General features: G+C 39.1%; 1 protein-coding gene across 1 annotated transcript in view; it reads left to right on the top strand.

Annotated features, from left to right (window-relative positions):
- LOC122813744 (serine protease 27-like) overlaps positions 1–12,911 on the top strand; it is a 248,610-nt gene that overhangs the window by 126,457 nt on the left and 109,242 nt on the right. The window contains exon 4 of the mRNA XM_044086217.1: positions 5,898–6,169. Within this exon, the coding sequence (XP_043942152.1) occupies positions 5,898–6,169 (272 nt within the window). The remainder of the gene's footprint in view (positions 1–5,897; positions 6,170–12,911) is intronic.

Genomic DNA, 12,911 nt, shown 5'->3' with positions numbered 1-12,911 from the left:
GCACTGGCAGTATCCCAAGGAACACTAGACCTATATACAGTGTTCTCCTCAGCAGTGTAAATGATACCAGATTCAGATGCATCCAGATTAATTTATTTTCCTTACACTACCCACCAAAATTCCAAGCATTTTCAGTCTCAGTAATGTGCCCATCCTGCATGACACTCTTATCTTGAAAGTACTTCAGCAACTCTCTTCAGAAAATGCCTGGGATACCATGACAGAACCAACAGAAACTCTAAGACTGTAATAGAAGATGGAGGAGGGATATGAGTCACCTACAAGAAGTAGGCCCAAATGTTAAGACTGCAGGAAATCCCTTGCTGAAGCAGAGGAGCTCAGGGAGCAATATCAACATTGTATACAGGGCTTTCTAGGGACCTCTACAGAAAAGATGGCTAGTGAATGAGGTCAAGCAACATTATGACCTGGTCACACAAGTAATCACATCATAGGTTCATAGGTTCATAGGTAGGTACTAGGCTATCGGTCCAAGGGCCTATGTAAGTCTAGCCAGCAAGGTTCCATAGCCTATGCCACCCAAGAAAGTTATTTTCCTGTACCACTGTCCAGCAGTGATACAGACGTGATCCCTGGGGTGTATTTCCTATTTCCCATCCACTCATCAAGATTTTTCTTGAAGAGTGCTAATGAAGAACTTTGCTTGACATAGATGGGTAGCTTGTTTCAGAATATAGGAAGTCTCTGGGACAGTAATCTATCCCTTCAGCATATTCTGTTTATTGTGGTGGCAAGGTTTAGGTCCTGAGAGTGTGTAGCTCAGAGGGATTGGGATTTCTCTAGGTGTAGCATGTCCAATAGCTCTGGGTTTGACATAGCTTTATATGTTAGGCAGAGATCAACTTGGAGTAGGTGATATGCTACGGAGTAAAGCTGGAGTTTTTTGAGACGGTCATTGTTGGGCATTTGTTTGAGGCCAGTAATCCTCTTTGTGAGGTACTTCTGTGGCCTTTCCAGCTGCTGCAGATGTCTTGTGAGGTACATTCCAAAAGGGACGTTGTACTCTATAATGGGTCTAATGAGAGATGAGTAGAGGGGAACTTTGACCTCTTTTTTCCTGGATGAGAACCCTTTTATGATGAGGTGTGCCACGTAGAAGGACTTCCTGACTACTGTGGCGATGTAACTATCAAAGGAGAGACTACTGTACACCTTGGTCCCAAGGTCTCTTATCACACATTTGGTGTTAAGTAGATTGCTGCCTATGTGGTAGTTCATGGGTACAGAGTTTTTACCAAAGCGGATGACACTGCACTTTTTGGCATTGAGCTTGAGGCCATGGCTCTGACACCAGGCATCTGTCTCAGTGAGGCCCTTCTGTAGTATGTCCACATCATTTGGGGACTTGACTATGGCTCCTAGTTTGCAGTCATCTGTGAACTTCATTAGCCAGAGGCATTCTTTGTTAGCCTGTACTTCAGAGAAGTAGATACCAAACAGGAGATGTCCCAGGACGGAACCCTGTGGTACTCCACTTGTGACTGCTTTGAGGTCGGATTTGGAGTCTGCAACTTTTTACACTGTGGGTTCTGTCAGTGAGCCAGTTGGCAACCCATCTTGTGACGTAGGGAATTATACCTAGTTTAGTGAGTTTAGCTATAATTCCAGAATGGGGGATGGTGTCAAAAGCCTTGGCGAGGTCAAGATAGGCTGTATGAACCACCTTACCCTCATCCACGGCTTTGGTGACTGCCTCAAAGAAGTCGATCAGGTTCAGGAGGCATGATCTACCTTTCACAAACCTGAACTGGGTGGGATCCAGAGTTTGGAGGTTACCAATGTCTTTGTTTATGAGTTCCATGATGATACGTTCCATGACCTTGCAGACCAGGCTCGTCAGGCTAATAGGTTGATAGTTCCTGGGATCAGTGGTGGCTCCCCCTTTGTGGAATGGGATAACTGTTGCTGTGCGCCATTCAGTGGGCACAAAGCCTGATGCGAGGCTATTATTGAACATGGTGCTTAAGTGGTAATGGGTGGGAATCCAGGATTGAAGGAACAAGGCTTTATGATCCTGTCCAATTTACTGAGAGCAGATTAATTCAGATAAATATACAGATGCACAGCAAATAATGGCTGACCACTCAGTCAGGTCATTCTCCCACATTCTGTCTGAACCATGCTGATATCAATTCTCAAGAACAGACTTTCCGTAAATTAAATAAAAGTTTGTGCATGCACACGTGCACACAAACGCACACACGCACACACGCACACACACACGCACACACACACACACGCACACATGCACACACACACACACACACACACACACACACACACACACACACACACACACACACACACACACACACACACACACACTAAACTAAGGATTCCTAGGTCCTGCTTCTGAAGAGCCATCTACTCACTTCCTTTTTTTCCCTTTTTTTTTAAATAATACAGCTCAGGCAGGAGCCAAGGGCACAGTCCATGATTTCATTTAAAGTATGTGTGGGGGGAGCCTCTAGCCTCCCCTTCCCCTGCCCTATGGTTCTGGCATCTTTAATTGTAAATGCAAATATTCTAGAAAATTGTATTGAATGAGTGATAATGAAGTGAATTCGTAGGAAGGGTCTATGTACTAGAATACAATGCATAACTTTCAACCAATCAGGGACACGTTTCAACAGAATCAGAGACAAATCCATAAATATTCAGGGACAATCAGGTACACTTTTAAAATATTAGTACTATTAACCCTAGACATTGACTGAACAAGAGAAAATGAATTAATATACATTTTCTGGTTTTCCCGCAGTGGTGGTGCTGTGGTTCGATTCTCAGCTAGAGTGTCTTCTGTGTTGAGATATGCATGAATGGGCGTGCCTTCATTGAAGGTTGTGCATCAGGTCTGGCAAATCGGCACGTAAAAATCTACTGCCAATCATTAGCGGACCGGAGTTCCGCTGTGGCGACCCCTCACCGGGATAAGTCGAAAGACCCAACAACAATATAACTTTAATTTTTGTCCTTATTAAGTATAAAACACCTCACCTCCTTCGTTCCCAAGGTCACTTGTTTTAGGAGGGATTATGAGGGACAGAGTGAAAAACGGAGTCAAAATCAGGGACAGTTGAGAGGTATGATACTAGGATGAGAAGATTTTAAAAGAGGTATGGAAAAAAAGGTTAAAACTTCTAGGCAGTGCATTAAGTAGGCAGGAATGTAAAAGAGAAGTGACTTAAAATTTAGCATTCTAAGGGGAAAAGCCAACAGTTACAGTGGCAATTTATAGTGTGGGGGAGGGGTAAATCAAGAGCAATAGAAATCTGGACAAAGTCAAAAACAATGGGGGACAAAGGCCCAAAGTCAAGAACAGATTTTAAATCTTGTGCATATAAACTTAGAAAATTGTTAGAATAACAGGTTTTGCATTAGCATGCATTTTTCAAAGGGTATGAAGCATGGAGCTCAAACATGCCTCATTATTTATTGACTTCAGTCCTCAATGATTTGCCAGAAAAACAGAACTTTTATGATGAGGAATAGACCAAAAATATGAAGCAGAAATCTGGATATTCTGCCAAAATCTGGACAGTTGAGAGGTATGGTCAGTATTATGAATCTATGGAAAATAATGAGAAGGAAAGGTGCTTAAATAGCTTACACAACTGACAATAGCAAAGAAAGGGGACAGGAAGGAAGCTTGGTAGTCAGATTATCATGGGGGAGGGGAGGACTAGAAATCACAACAAGCAAAGGGTTGGGAAAAAATGTTACCGTTACCCAACTTTAACAAACCAGAGATGAAATTAGACACTGAACCTTGCAGCCCATAGTTTTTCAGGTTTGCAAGCTATTTAGTTGCAGAACAAAATAATGCACTTACAATAAAATGCTTTAAATTGCTTCTAACATCATATTAGAATAAATCAAGTGCAATATAGTTGCTTACTTTTCTGGTATAGAGATACTCAGTAGCTTAAGTTCTTTTTTTTTTTAAATGTCATCACAATGTTCCCAATCCAAGTCCAAGCAAACCACAATGACCAACAACAAATCCAAGACCCAGTGATGTATAGAATTAAAATTCAAAAATAAGAAGGGAACAATACAGTCAGTAAAACAGATCTGTAACAAACGAGATAAAACCAGACCCACAAGCTTGTAGAGCATAGCCACTCTCTCACTGAGGGTCTGTTTCACTGATGAGGCCTATGTTTAACTAAACTGGTTTAGCTGTTGCTTGGTTTGTGGCTGAAAATGTTTTTTAAGATCAGCCTACTTGCACAGTTATTAAACGGTTGAATCAATTATCTTTGCAGCAAAAGTTTTGCAGGTTAAAACTGCTGTGTACAGGGATTTCCTTCCACTATTCTGTTTAGTAGTCAATCATAAAATGTTGCAGGTTTCAACATATGGTCTGAAATTTGGGCACATCATCTGTATAAGTTTGGATTCATATTCCTCCTACTTTGTACTTGGTCTAAACAATGTTGTCTTGTGTAATCCTATGCAAAATTGTTCTAGTTATACCCTAACAAGTGTATTGATTTTGTTTTTTTTTTCATATCCAGATACAAGTTGGTGCTGCTTTCACTCATGAATCCTTTATATGCACATAACTGGTCTGAAAGTATATTATCTGTTGTTTACATTGGCAGAGCTGCAAAAGATGTAGATTTTCTTAGGTCGCTGAGGTCTGTGTGAGGACACACTAGTAAATGCATACTCAGATTTTTAAAAAATGAAATACCTGACTTGGTATGAGGGTTAAAGGACTTGCATAATGCATAGATGACCTATGTTTTTTGGCAAATTGCCAGATAAAAAAATCACGACTAAAACAAAAGTCACTGAAAATGAGGGACTATATGTGAAGGTACTGTTTCTGCTTCTTAAGCATTATATGTTCATTTTCACTCACAGCAAATATTTTGGCGCTTGAGGTTTATTGTTGCAAAGTCTGCATTATTCTCTGGCTTTTCATCTACAGTATCTGCTGTCTAGTGCTTCTTGACTATTTTTCTCCCTGCTTTACTATCACATATTTGTGGCCCCTTGCTAGTGCAAGCCCACATTGAACACTGACAAATACTTGTTTTTTTTTTTTTTGTTAAAAGAACTATGATAGACATACCCTCAGTTTTATCCTGATGAACAGAATGCTACAATGTCATTGAAGCTTTCTGAGGTTTCTTCAAGAATTAATACAAAGCCAAAGTTGACATGGCAATAGATGTTCAAACCTAGCAAATGCTGGAACTAAGAATTAATCTTTAGAGACAAAAAAAACACTAAGTAAACAGGAGAGGAGGTAGTAAAAAATCTGCATCAGGATAGTTACGCATGCTTTTCTTACAAACTGTATCCTCAAAATGATTACAACATAAGGCCAACTTTTTAATTGGCTGTGTTTTGTGGAAATGTTCAGTATAGCTTGAAGCTAATCCTATGCCAGGCTGTCTTTTCCTTTTTTTCCTATAGAAGAAATGAACTGACCACCGTACTATGTGTAGGAGCAAAATAAAATATTTGTTTATACCTTGGCTGATGTTATGACATCTTTTTTGAACTCATCCTGCCTAACAGTGAGCTGACATGATACGGTGCAGAGGTGGGTGGTGTCATTTATTTTTTATACTTGTTTGTAGCTCTTTCTGATAGGAAAGACACATTAAAGCCAGAAGAACGGAAATGTAAGCAATGAAAAAAAATATGAGCTTTTACCAGTTCTAATGAAGGAAATGAGAAACAACCAAGTTTAGAAAAAGTAAGCAGTGTCAATTTAAATAAGAAATAATCTGACATGTACTTTCCACGTCATTCCTGTGACTTTCTTGCCTGAAATGATCTTTGTTAGTTTTACAGATACAGCTTGTTTGCTTCCCTCTCACCTTTTACTACAGCACTTTCCATTTAATGCATTTCAGGTTTGATGCCGAGTACATGTTCCAGGTAAAAATTGGAAGCCATCAGCTCTTAGGTACAAACGTACACGAGATTTCTCGTGGAGTCAGTGCGATTATGATTCATGAGGACTTCACTGACTCACCCTATCGTAATGACATGGCTTTGTTACAACTTGATGAGAGCGTGAATTTCACTGACTACATCCGTCCAGTCTGTCTACCTAATGCGAGTCTTGTTTTCCCAGATGGAAAGATGTGCTGGGTCACTGGATGGGGCAGAATTAAATATGGAGGTATGTAGTGAAATAATGGCTAAAGTGTTAGTACCACAGTGACAGAATGTCTGATTGCTGTTATATCAGGAAGAAATTAATGTGGTGTTATGTAATTGGTGTGAGCATTCTAATAATAGTGTTACAGACACTGCTGTCTAATTGGCAACATGCCATCATTCAAGGAATGAAATACAGAAAGTTTTGTTCTTGGATCTCTTCCCTAAAATTCTGTGAAACACTTGACAGCCCAGTGTTATGATCTGCCATCTATCAGGTCTTTGCTTTGTCTTACACAGTAGAAAGAATATATTATCAGAAGTGGCATTCCTTGCTCTTTTTCGGCAGTGTCACATGAGAAAGACTTAGACAAAATGAAGGGAAGAAATATCCAGGGAATTGTTATGGCTAGGCTTGTATAGGCCATAGGGCCGATAGCCTAGTACCAACCTATGAACCTATGAACAGAGTATGAGCAACCTCCCTATTTGTGCAGTGGCTTTCCATGTTCATCTTAAAGTGTATTAGTGGGCATGGGTAAGCCTGTGTGGTATTTGCTGTATATACCTGGCATATGCTAAATTAGTAGGATATAAGTTCCAGTGCTGTTAACTTAACATCCTTATGAAACTATAAATATGGGATCACATGAAAAGGAAAAAAAGTGGCAGAAATGTGCTCAGAAACTTACAATTGCTCTTAGCACAATTACATCGTCGGACAAGTGTTAACTTAATAATGTTAACTATGTCAATAATCAAGGGTCAAGAATGAGTTTTAGACTTTTACGGGGGGGGTGAGGGATGAGCTAATTGTAGATGGGGATGAACACTTTTTGTGCTAGGAACTCTTTCCTCCTTTCCAGGGAAGGTGAATTATTGGGCTTTGGCTGCATCCTAGGGGAAAGAAACAACACCAAAAGCAGAAGAAGTGTAGGCTGCTAACTCTGTGAGTACAACGAAAACAGTGACCACTGGTGCTGTGTGAAGCCCTACCTGTCTACATTCAGTACTGCTATCACCAGCATTCCTTTCCTAGAAATCTAAAGTGCTGTGTAATGAGATCTGGGGATATGTAATGGTCTCCTACATCATCCCATCATGGACGGGTCTCTGCTGAGTCACTGGGATTAGTTGTTCAATGTAAGAAATTACAATTACTGTGACTAAAAACAGAAGAGTGAAGAGACTTCCCTCTCTCTCATACTAGAAACATCTGTACAGAAAAATAATGAGAAAAATACATGCTAAATATTAGGTACAGAGAGTTGTAACATAATTAAAGGGGTTCTACCTATTTCATAAAGTTATTTAATCACTTTTTCATAGCACATGGTAGTAAGAAACTTAGAAAGTTGGGAGTAACCCCATTATATGTACAGCACTAAATTGTATTTCGTTTGAAAAAAAAGCATGCGTTTTTGTGTGTTTTATTTTGATGGTAAGTATGGACCCTTTAAATTTTCATGAAGTTGCAACTTCATGCTATTACACCATGATGGACTGAATCCACCATACCTCCTGTTAAAGTACAGCATTAAGATAAATAACAAAGACAATAATAACCTGTTAGTCTTAAGTCAAAAATAACACTTCAGGGTGTGCAAAGTAAGTACTCCTTTTGTTATAACTGAACAAACCACAGCGCTGGGAGGCTGCCTTTACAATTTCCAAATCAGTTTCACCGAATAGAAGAAACATACAGTTTATATACTATTTCTTAGCAGTTACATGTATTTAAAATTCTGGCATTACATATTGGTTAACAAATCAATACTTTTAAAAATATTTTATGCCCTTGTGATTTTCACTTAGAGCTTCACGTGAACACTTGACAATTAGGCCTCTGTAAAACATAGACCATCTGGGTTTAGGAATCTGCCCCCAACCTTGTACCATTTAGTACCAACATACATTATCTATACAGACATCCTTGCAGTGACTCATCCCCCAGCCTGTGGAGGCCAGAACTTACAAAAGATTTCCTGACACAATGTTTTCTTTCCTTTCCTGTCTTCATTAACATTTGAACCAGATACTTCAAAACATAATAAACATTCTTTAACTCCTTCAGCAGTATACTGTAGTGTGACATTAAAGAGAATGCAGTTGTAAAATACTTGAAATATATAACTACAATGTAGGTGAACTGTGATTTTATATTGCATTTGATTCTTAACATGAACACATTATAAACATTTTATTTAACTCATTTGTAAAGAAAACTGGAAGTTAATATACATTTTGTTAAGAATAATTATGAGACAATACATTTTCCATAATAATTCCCCCATTTGACACTATTAATGTCACACAGTAGGTTCATAGGTGTGCACTAGTCTAATGGCCCTGGAGCCTTTACAAGCCTAGCCCATAGAATTACCCTGGCATTGTGCCACTCTACCTTAGTTCCCAGTGCCTCTGTCGAGTAAAGCTACTGGAGTGATCCCTGAGGTGAATTTTCTATTTCCCGTCCACTCATCAAGATTTCTGTTGAAGAGAGCCAGTGAGGTGCTCTGCTTGACATGTATGGGAAGTCTATTCCATAGCATGGGCAGTCTCTAGGTTATGAACCTGTCCCTCCAGCATGTTCTGTTGATTGTGGTAATGAGGTTGAGGTCTCTGGAGCATGTGGTGTGTAGGGATTGGGATTTCTTCAGATGTAGCATTTCTAACAGAGCTGGGTCAGACATGACTTTGTAAGTCAAGCAGAGATTACCTCTAAGTAAGCGATATGAGACAGAGAATAGTTGGATTTTTTTTAGTCTGTCTCTTTTCATGTAGTCCAGGGAGGTATGTCTTAGGTCATTTACACCCACATGTACAATGACAGAATCATATTTGTACCTGTTGTTGAGGGACCAGAGTGCATGCATTATGTGGTAGATCCTAGTGCCTGACAGGCAGCTGACTGTTACTTTTTCCTTATTCAACCTAGTGAGTGGGATTTCAGTGTGTCTCACTATCAAGTCACCTATGACTAATGTGTTGGACATGCTGTTTTGCCTTAGGGGCTTTGGTTGAGTGGCACACTGTTTAGGAGAGTTATGTGTCTCGGGTTCTGTTGTGGTGGTCGAGTGCTTTTCTGCCTTGGAGGTCTCTGCTGTTTGGGTAGATTTTTATTGAGAGCCTCTGTAAAGGTGGGTATGCAGTTTGTGTTTTTATGTAAAGGCAGTGCTGGTGTGTGTTTTGGAGAGCTATGTGTTCCATGTGGTGTGGTGCAAGTGCTGACTTTTTCCTCTTGACCAGCTATTCCGGTCTTGGCTAGAGAGTGCGTGGCTTCCAATTTGGATATATAAATGTATCTCACACAAGTTTGAGTGTTGGGAGGTAAGAGGAGAGGGTTGTCAGTGTACATGAGGCAGTTGCTACATTGCCTCAGGATGCCCAAGTTCAGCAGGTTAATTGGAGAAAGCACAGGGAACTGACCTTTAGACATGCCTGGAGGGGTGGGCATTAATAATACGTACTGGAGCTGTTGTCTTGTGAAACATTTAGTGCTGGTAGCACTTTTGTGTGCTACAATAATTGCTACAAGAAGTCTGGTAAAGTGCTAGACTAGTAAGCTAGTGAAAGTGCAGGAGAGGAGAGAACTAGTAGATCTAAGGGAAAAATTGAAGAGCAAACTTTGACACCACTCAGAAGCTTACATACAGTCCTGGATACAGGAAATCTGTATCTGGACTAGACTAGTTACAGGTATTGCAGGAAACAAGCTTAAAATTTAGAATTTTTTTATTCATTTTTTTTTTTAGTAAAGTGGAAAGGGAGGGAGGAGGAACAAAAGCTAATTCAAGGTTAAAAAACTAAGTGGGTTGGATTTCGCAAATGATCTCTCTGTATTAGGTAGAATGAGCTAATGACACTGCACTGGGAGGAGTGTCCCAGATTAAATTTACGTTAGGGACGGGCAACTGCAAAGCCACCAAGTATAAGAGCAGGGAGGGTGGGAAACTAAACCAGTTATACGATATACTCCTTGGCAGGAAATCAGAAAAAAGCTAACTAGAAAAGATTTACATACAATATGACAGTAAAAATCTTATTTATCAGGCTCCGTGAGGCAGAACATTTTAGTACAACCATGCAGATTATTTTATAGCTATAAAATACAGTAAAAAGTATGCAGCAGACAATAAATGTGCTAGAAATATCTATAAGCAATAACTAGTAAAAATAAGCAGAAAACAGGATACTTAACGTTATATATCACAGATCAGAGTTTTGCTCAGTGCCCTTCCTCCGATTAGCTCTGTGTAAAATGGTAGAAACACTCACAAGGTAACCACTTAAGTAATAGAAGGTTGAAACTTGAAACAACTTTAAAAAAAGCTTGAAAGAACCAGTGAGGTGCTTACTCCAAGCCATAGTCCAGGTAACCCCAATACGCCAATGACCATAAACATTACACCCTCACTGAAATGCAAAATGGTTTCTGCTAAATTAAGATGCCTTGGAACATGTGCTCAGACAAACAGCCTCTGCAAACAACCAACTAGGCCCAGAACCAAGCCTGAATATGGACCATGCTCCAGCTACTACCTAACACTACTTAGACAGAAAACACTACAGAAATGTTTATCACAGCAGAAAAACATCAGTGAGCCTTTAAATGAAAGTTTTAAACAGATAAAAAAGCAAGGAGACTCTAGAGAATGCTTTTAACTGCAAACAAACCAGTTATATGATACACTCCTTGGCAGGAAATTAGACAAAAGTAGCTAGAAAAGATCTACAAACAGTGTGGCAGTAAGAAACCTTATTTATCAGGCCCTGTGAGGCAGAAAATTTTAGTACAACCGTGCAGATTAGTTTATAGCTATAAAATATAGTAAAAAGTATGCAGCAGACAATAAAAGTGCTATAAATATCTATACGCAATAACTAGTAAAAATAAGCAGAAAACAGGATACTTAAAAGTTATATATCACAGATAAGAGTTTTGCTCAGTGCCCTTCCTCCAATTAGCTGTGTACACGTAATTATATTTTGATTTTTAATGGAAAAAACAAACAGCTAGGGGTGCAGATTGGTGCAGAACAAACGTAACCAAATAGAAAACAAACTGTACCAAAACTTACACAACCAGAGACTTTTAACATGTAAAAACAAGTGCAGAGGTAAGCGCTTTCACAACAAACTGTCGCTTCATCAGACAAATAAAAATCTACTTTAACAAACTTTATATCTACTGCAACAGTCAGCTGATGCCTTCAATTAACATCAATTAAAATAAATTAACCCATTTCACATCCTGCCTCGTGAACTATTGTTAAAACCATAAATAGTGATAAAAACTTTTATGTAAATGTGCACATGGTGATTGCACAATTTATACAACAAAACTTAACTTATTCAATCCTATATGCACATATATATAAAATACTAAACAAAACCAAACTTTGTCTTAGTAATGCTTAAGATTATGCAACTTTAAGAAGTTGAAACCCTTGAAACCCTTGAAAGCGCTTACCTCTGCACTTGTTTTTATGTATTAAATGTCTCTGGTTGTGTATGTTTTGGTGAAGTTTGTTTTCTATATTTTGATTTTTCTTAACTTGATAAAATAGGCTTTATCATCATAATATTCATCATTTGCAGTGATTGAGTTTTCATTATCAGTTATTTTCATAAATGGCATTTCACATGCAGGTGAGTTTAGACATTTTGCAATTACAGCGTTTAGAACAGAAAATATCAAAACAATTAAAAGAATAATACCAATTATTGTAATGATACCTTGCAATATACTAGTTCCCAAGTTACCAAATACTTTTTGGATGGCTGGGTAGTGTATCAAACAAACAAAACCAAAGTCCTTCACCAAAGGTCCACTACCCAAGAAAGTCCAAGCATATAACAAATAAAAAAGAGCAATTGGACCACCAGGGTGAGTCACACTTTTAATGTAAAATCACAAATAAAATCACAAGAGCATAAGTGCTTTTGGGTCTGATAAAGGGCTTAGACCCAAAAGCGCTTATGCTCTTCTAGTTTTATTTGTGATTTTACATTACAAGTGTGACTCAGCCTGGTGGTCTGACTGCTCTTTTTTATTCGTTATATGCTTAGCCATCCAAAAAGTGTCCATTGCTTAAATATGATGTCCAAGTCCCTTGCCTTCTGTTCTGTGAAATTGGCCAGCTTTTCTTGTTCATTATGATAGTCGAATGCTGGTCAATTTTGTAACACGGCAGTTCACATTTCAGTCATTTCTCGATTTGCCATTCTGATGTGATGTGAAGTATGGTTGGACGGTGCAGTGGTGCAGGAGTAGCATTGTACAGAAAGAGGTTTTCTGGTTCAATTCTTGGCTGGGGTGCCTTCTGTGTGGAGTCTGCATGTCCTCCCTGCATTCGTGAGGGTTTCCTCTTAGTGCTCCGGTTTCCTCCCACATTACAAAGTCATGCATCTGGAGCATTTCTCCCCGGGTTTCCGCTGAAAATTGAATTTGTTCCAAGTCGGACTTTCCCGGTTTACAAATGTTAAATATATAAAATAAATAAATAAATGGTTTGCTACCTCTTGAATTTGAGCAAGCATGATGATTTCAAGCATTGTCCTTTGCACTCCATACACAGGAACAAAGGCTGAAAATACTTGCTCTGCCCAGTGGATTGCTCGCTTATTTTTCAGTCTACCTGCTGGAGGGTCTCCAAAATGTTGAATAGCAGGAGTAATATAGCCTACAATACAACATCCCAACCAGTTTGTGGGCAACCAGGGGTAGGCACAATCACTGCAAATATAGTAACACTTCTCTA

The sequence above is a fragment of the Protopterus annectens genome, chromosome 10.part0 (genome assembly GCF_019279795.1).
Source record: "Protopterus annectens isolate FY-2018-M chromosome 10.part0, PAN1.0, whole genome shotgun sequence".
Taxonomy (NCBI): domain Eukaryota; kingdom Metazoa; phylum Chordata; order Ceratodontiformes; family Protopteridae; genus Protopterus; species Protopterus annectens.
This window is presented reverse-complemented; position numbering and strand designations above follow the sequence as displayed.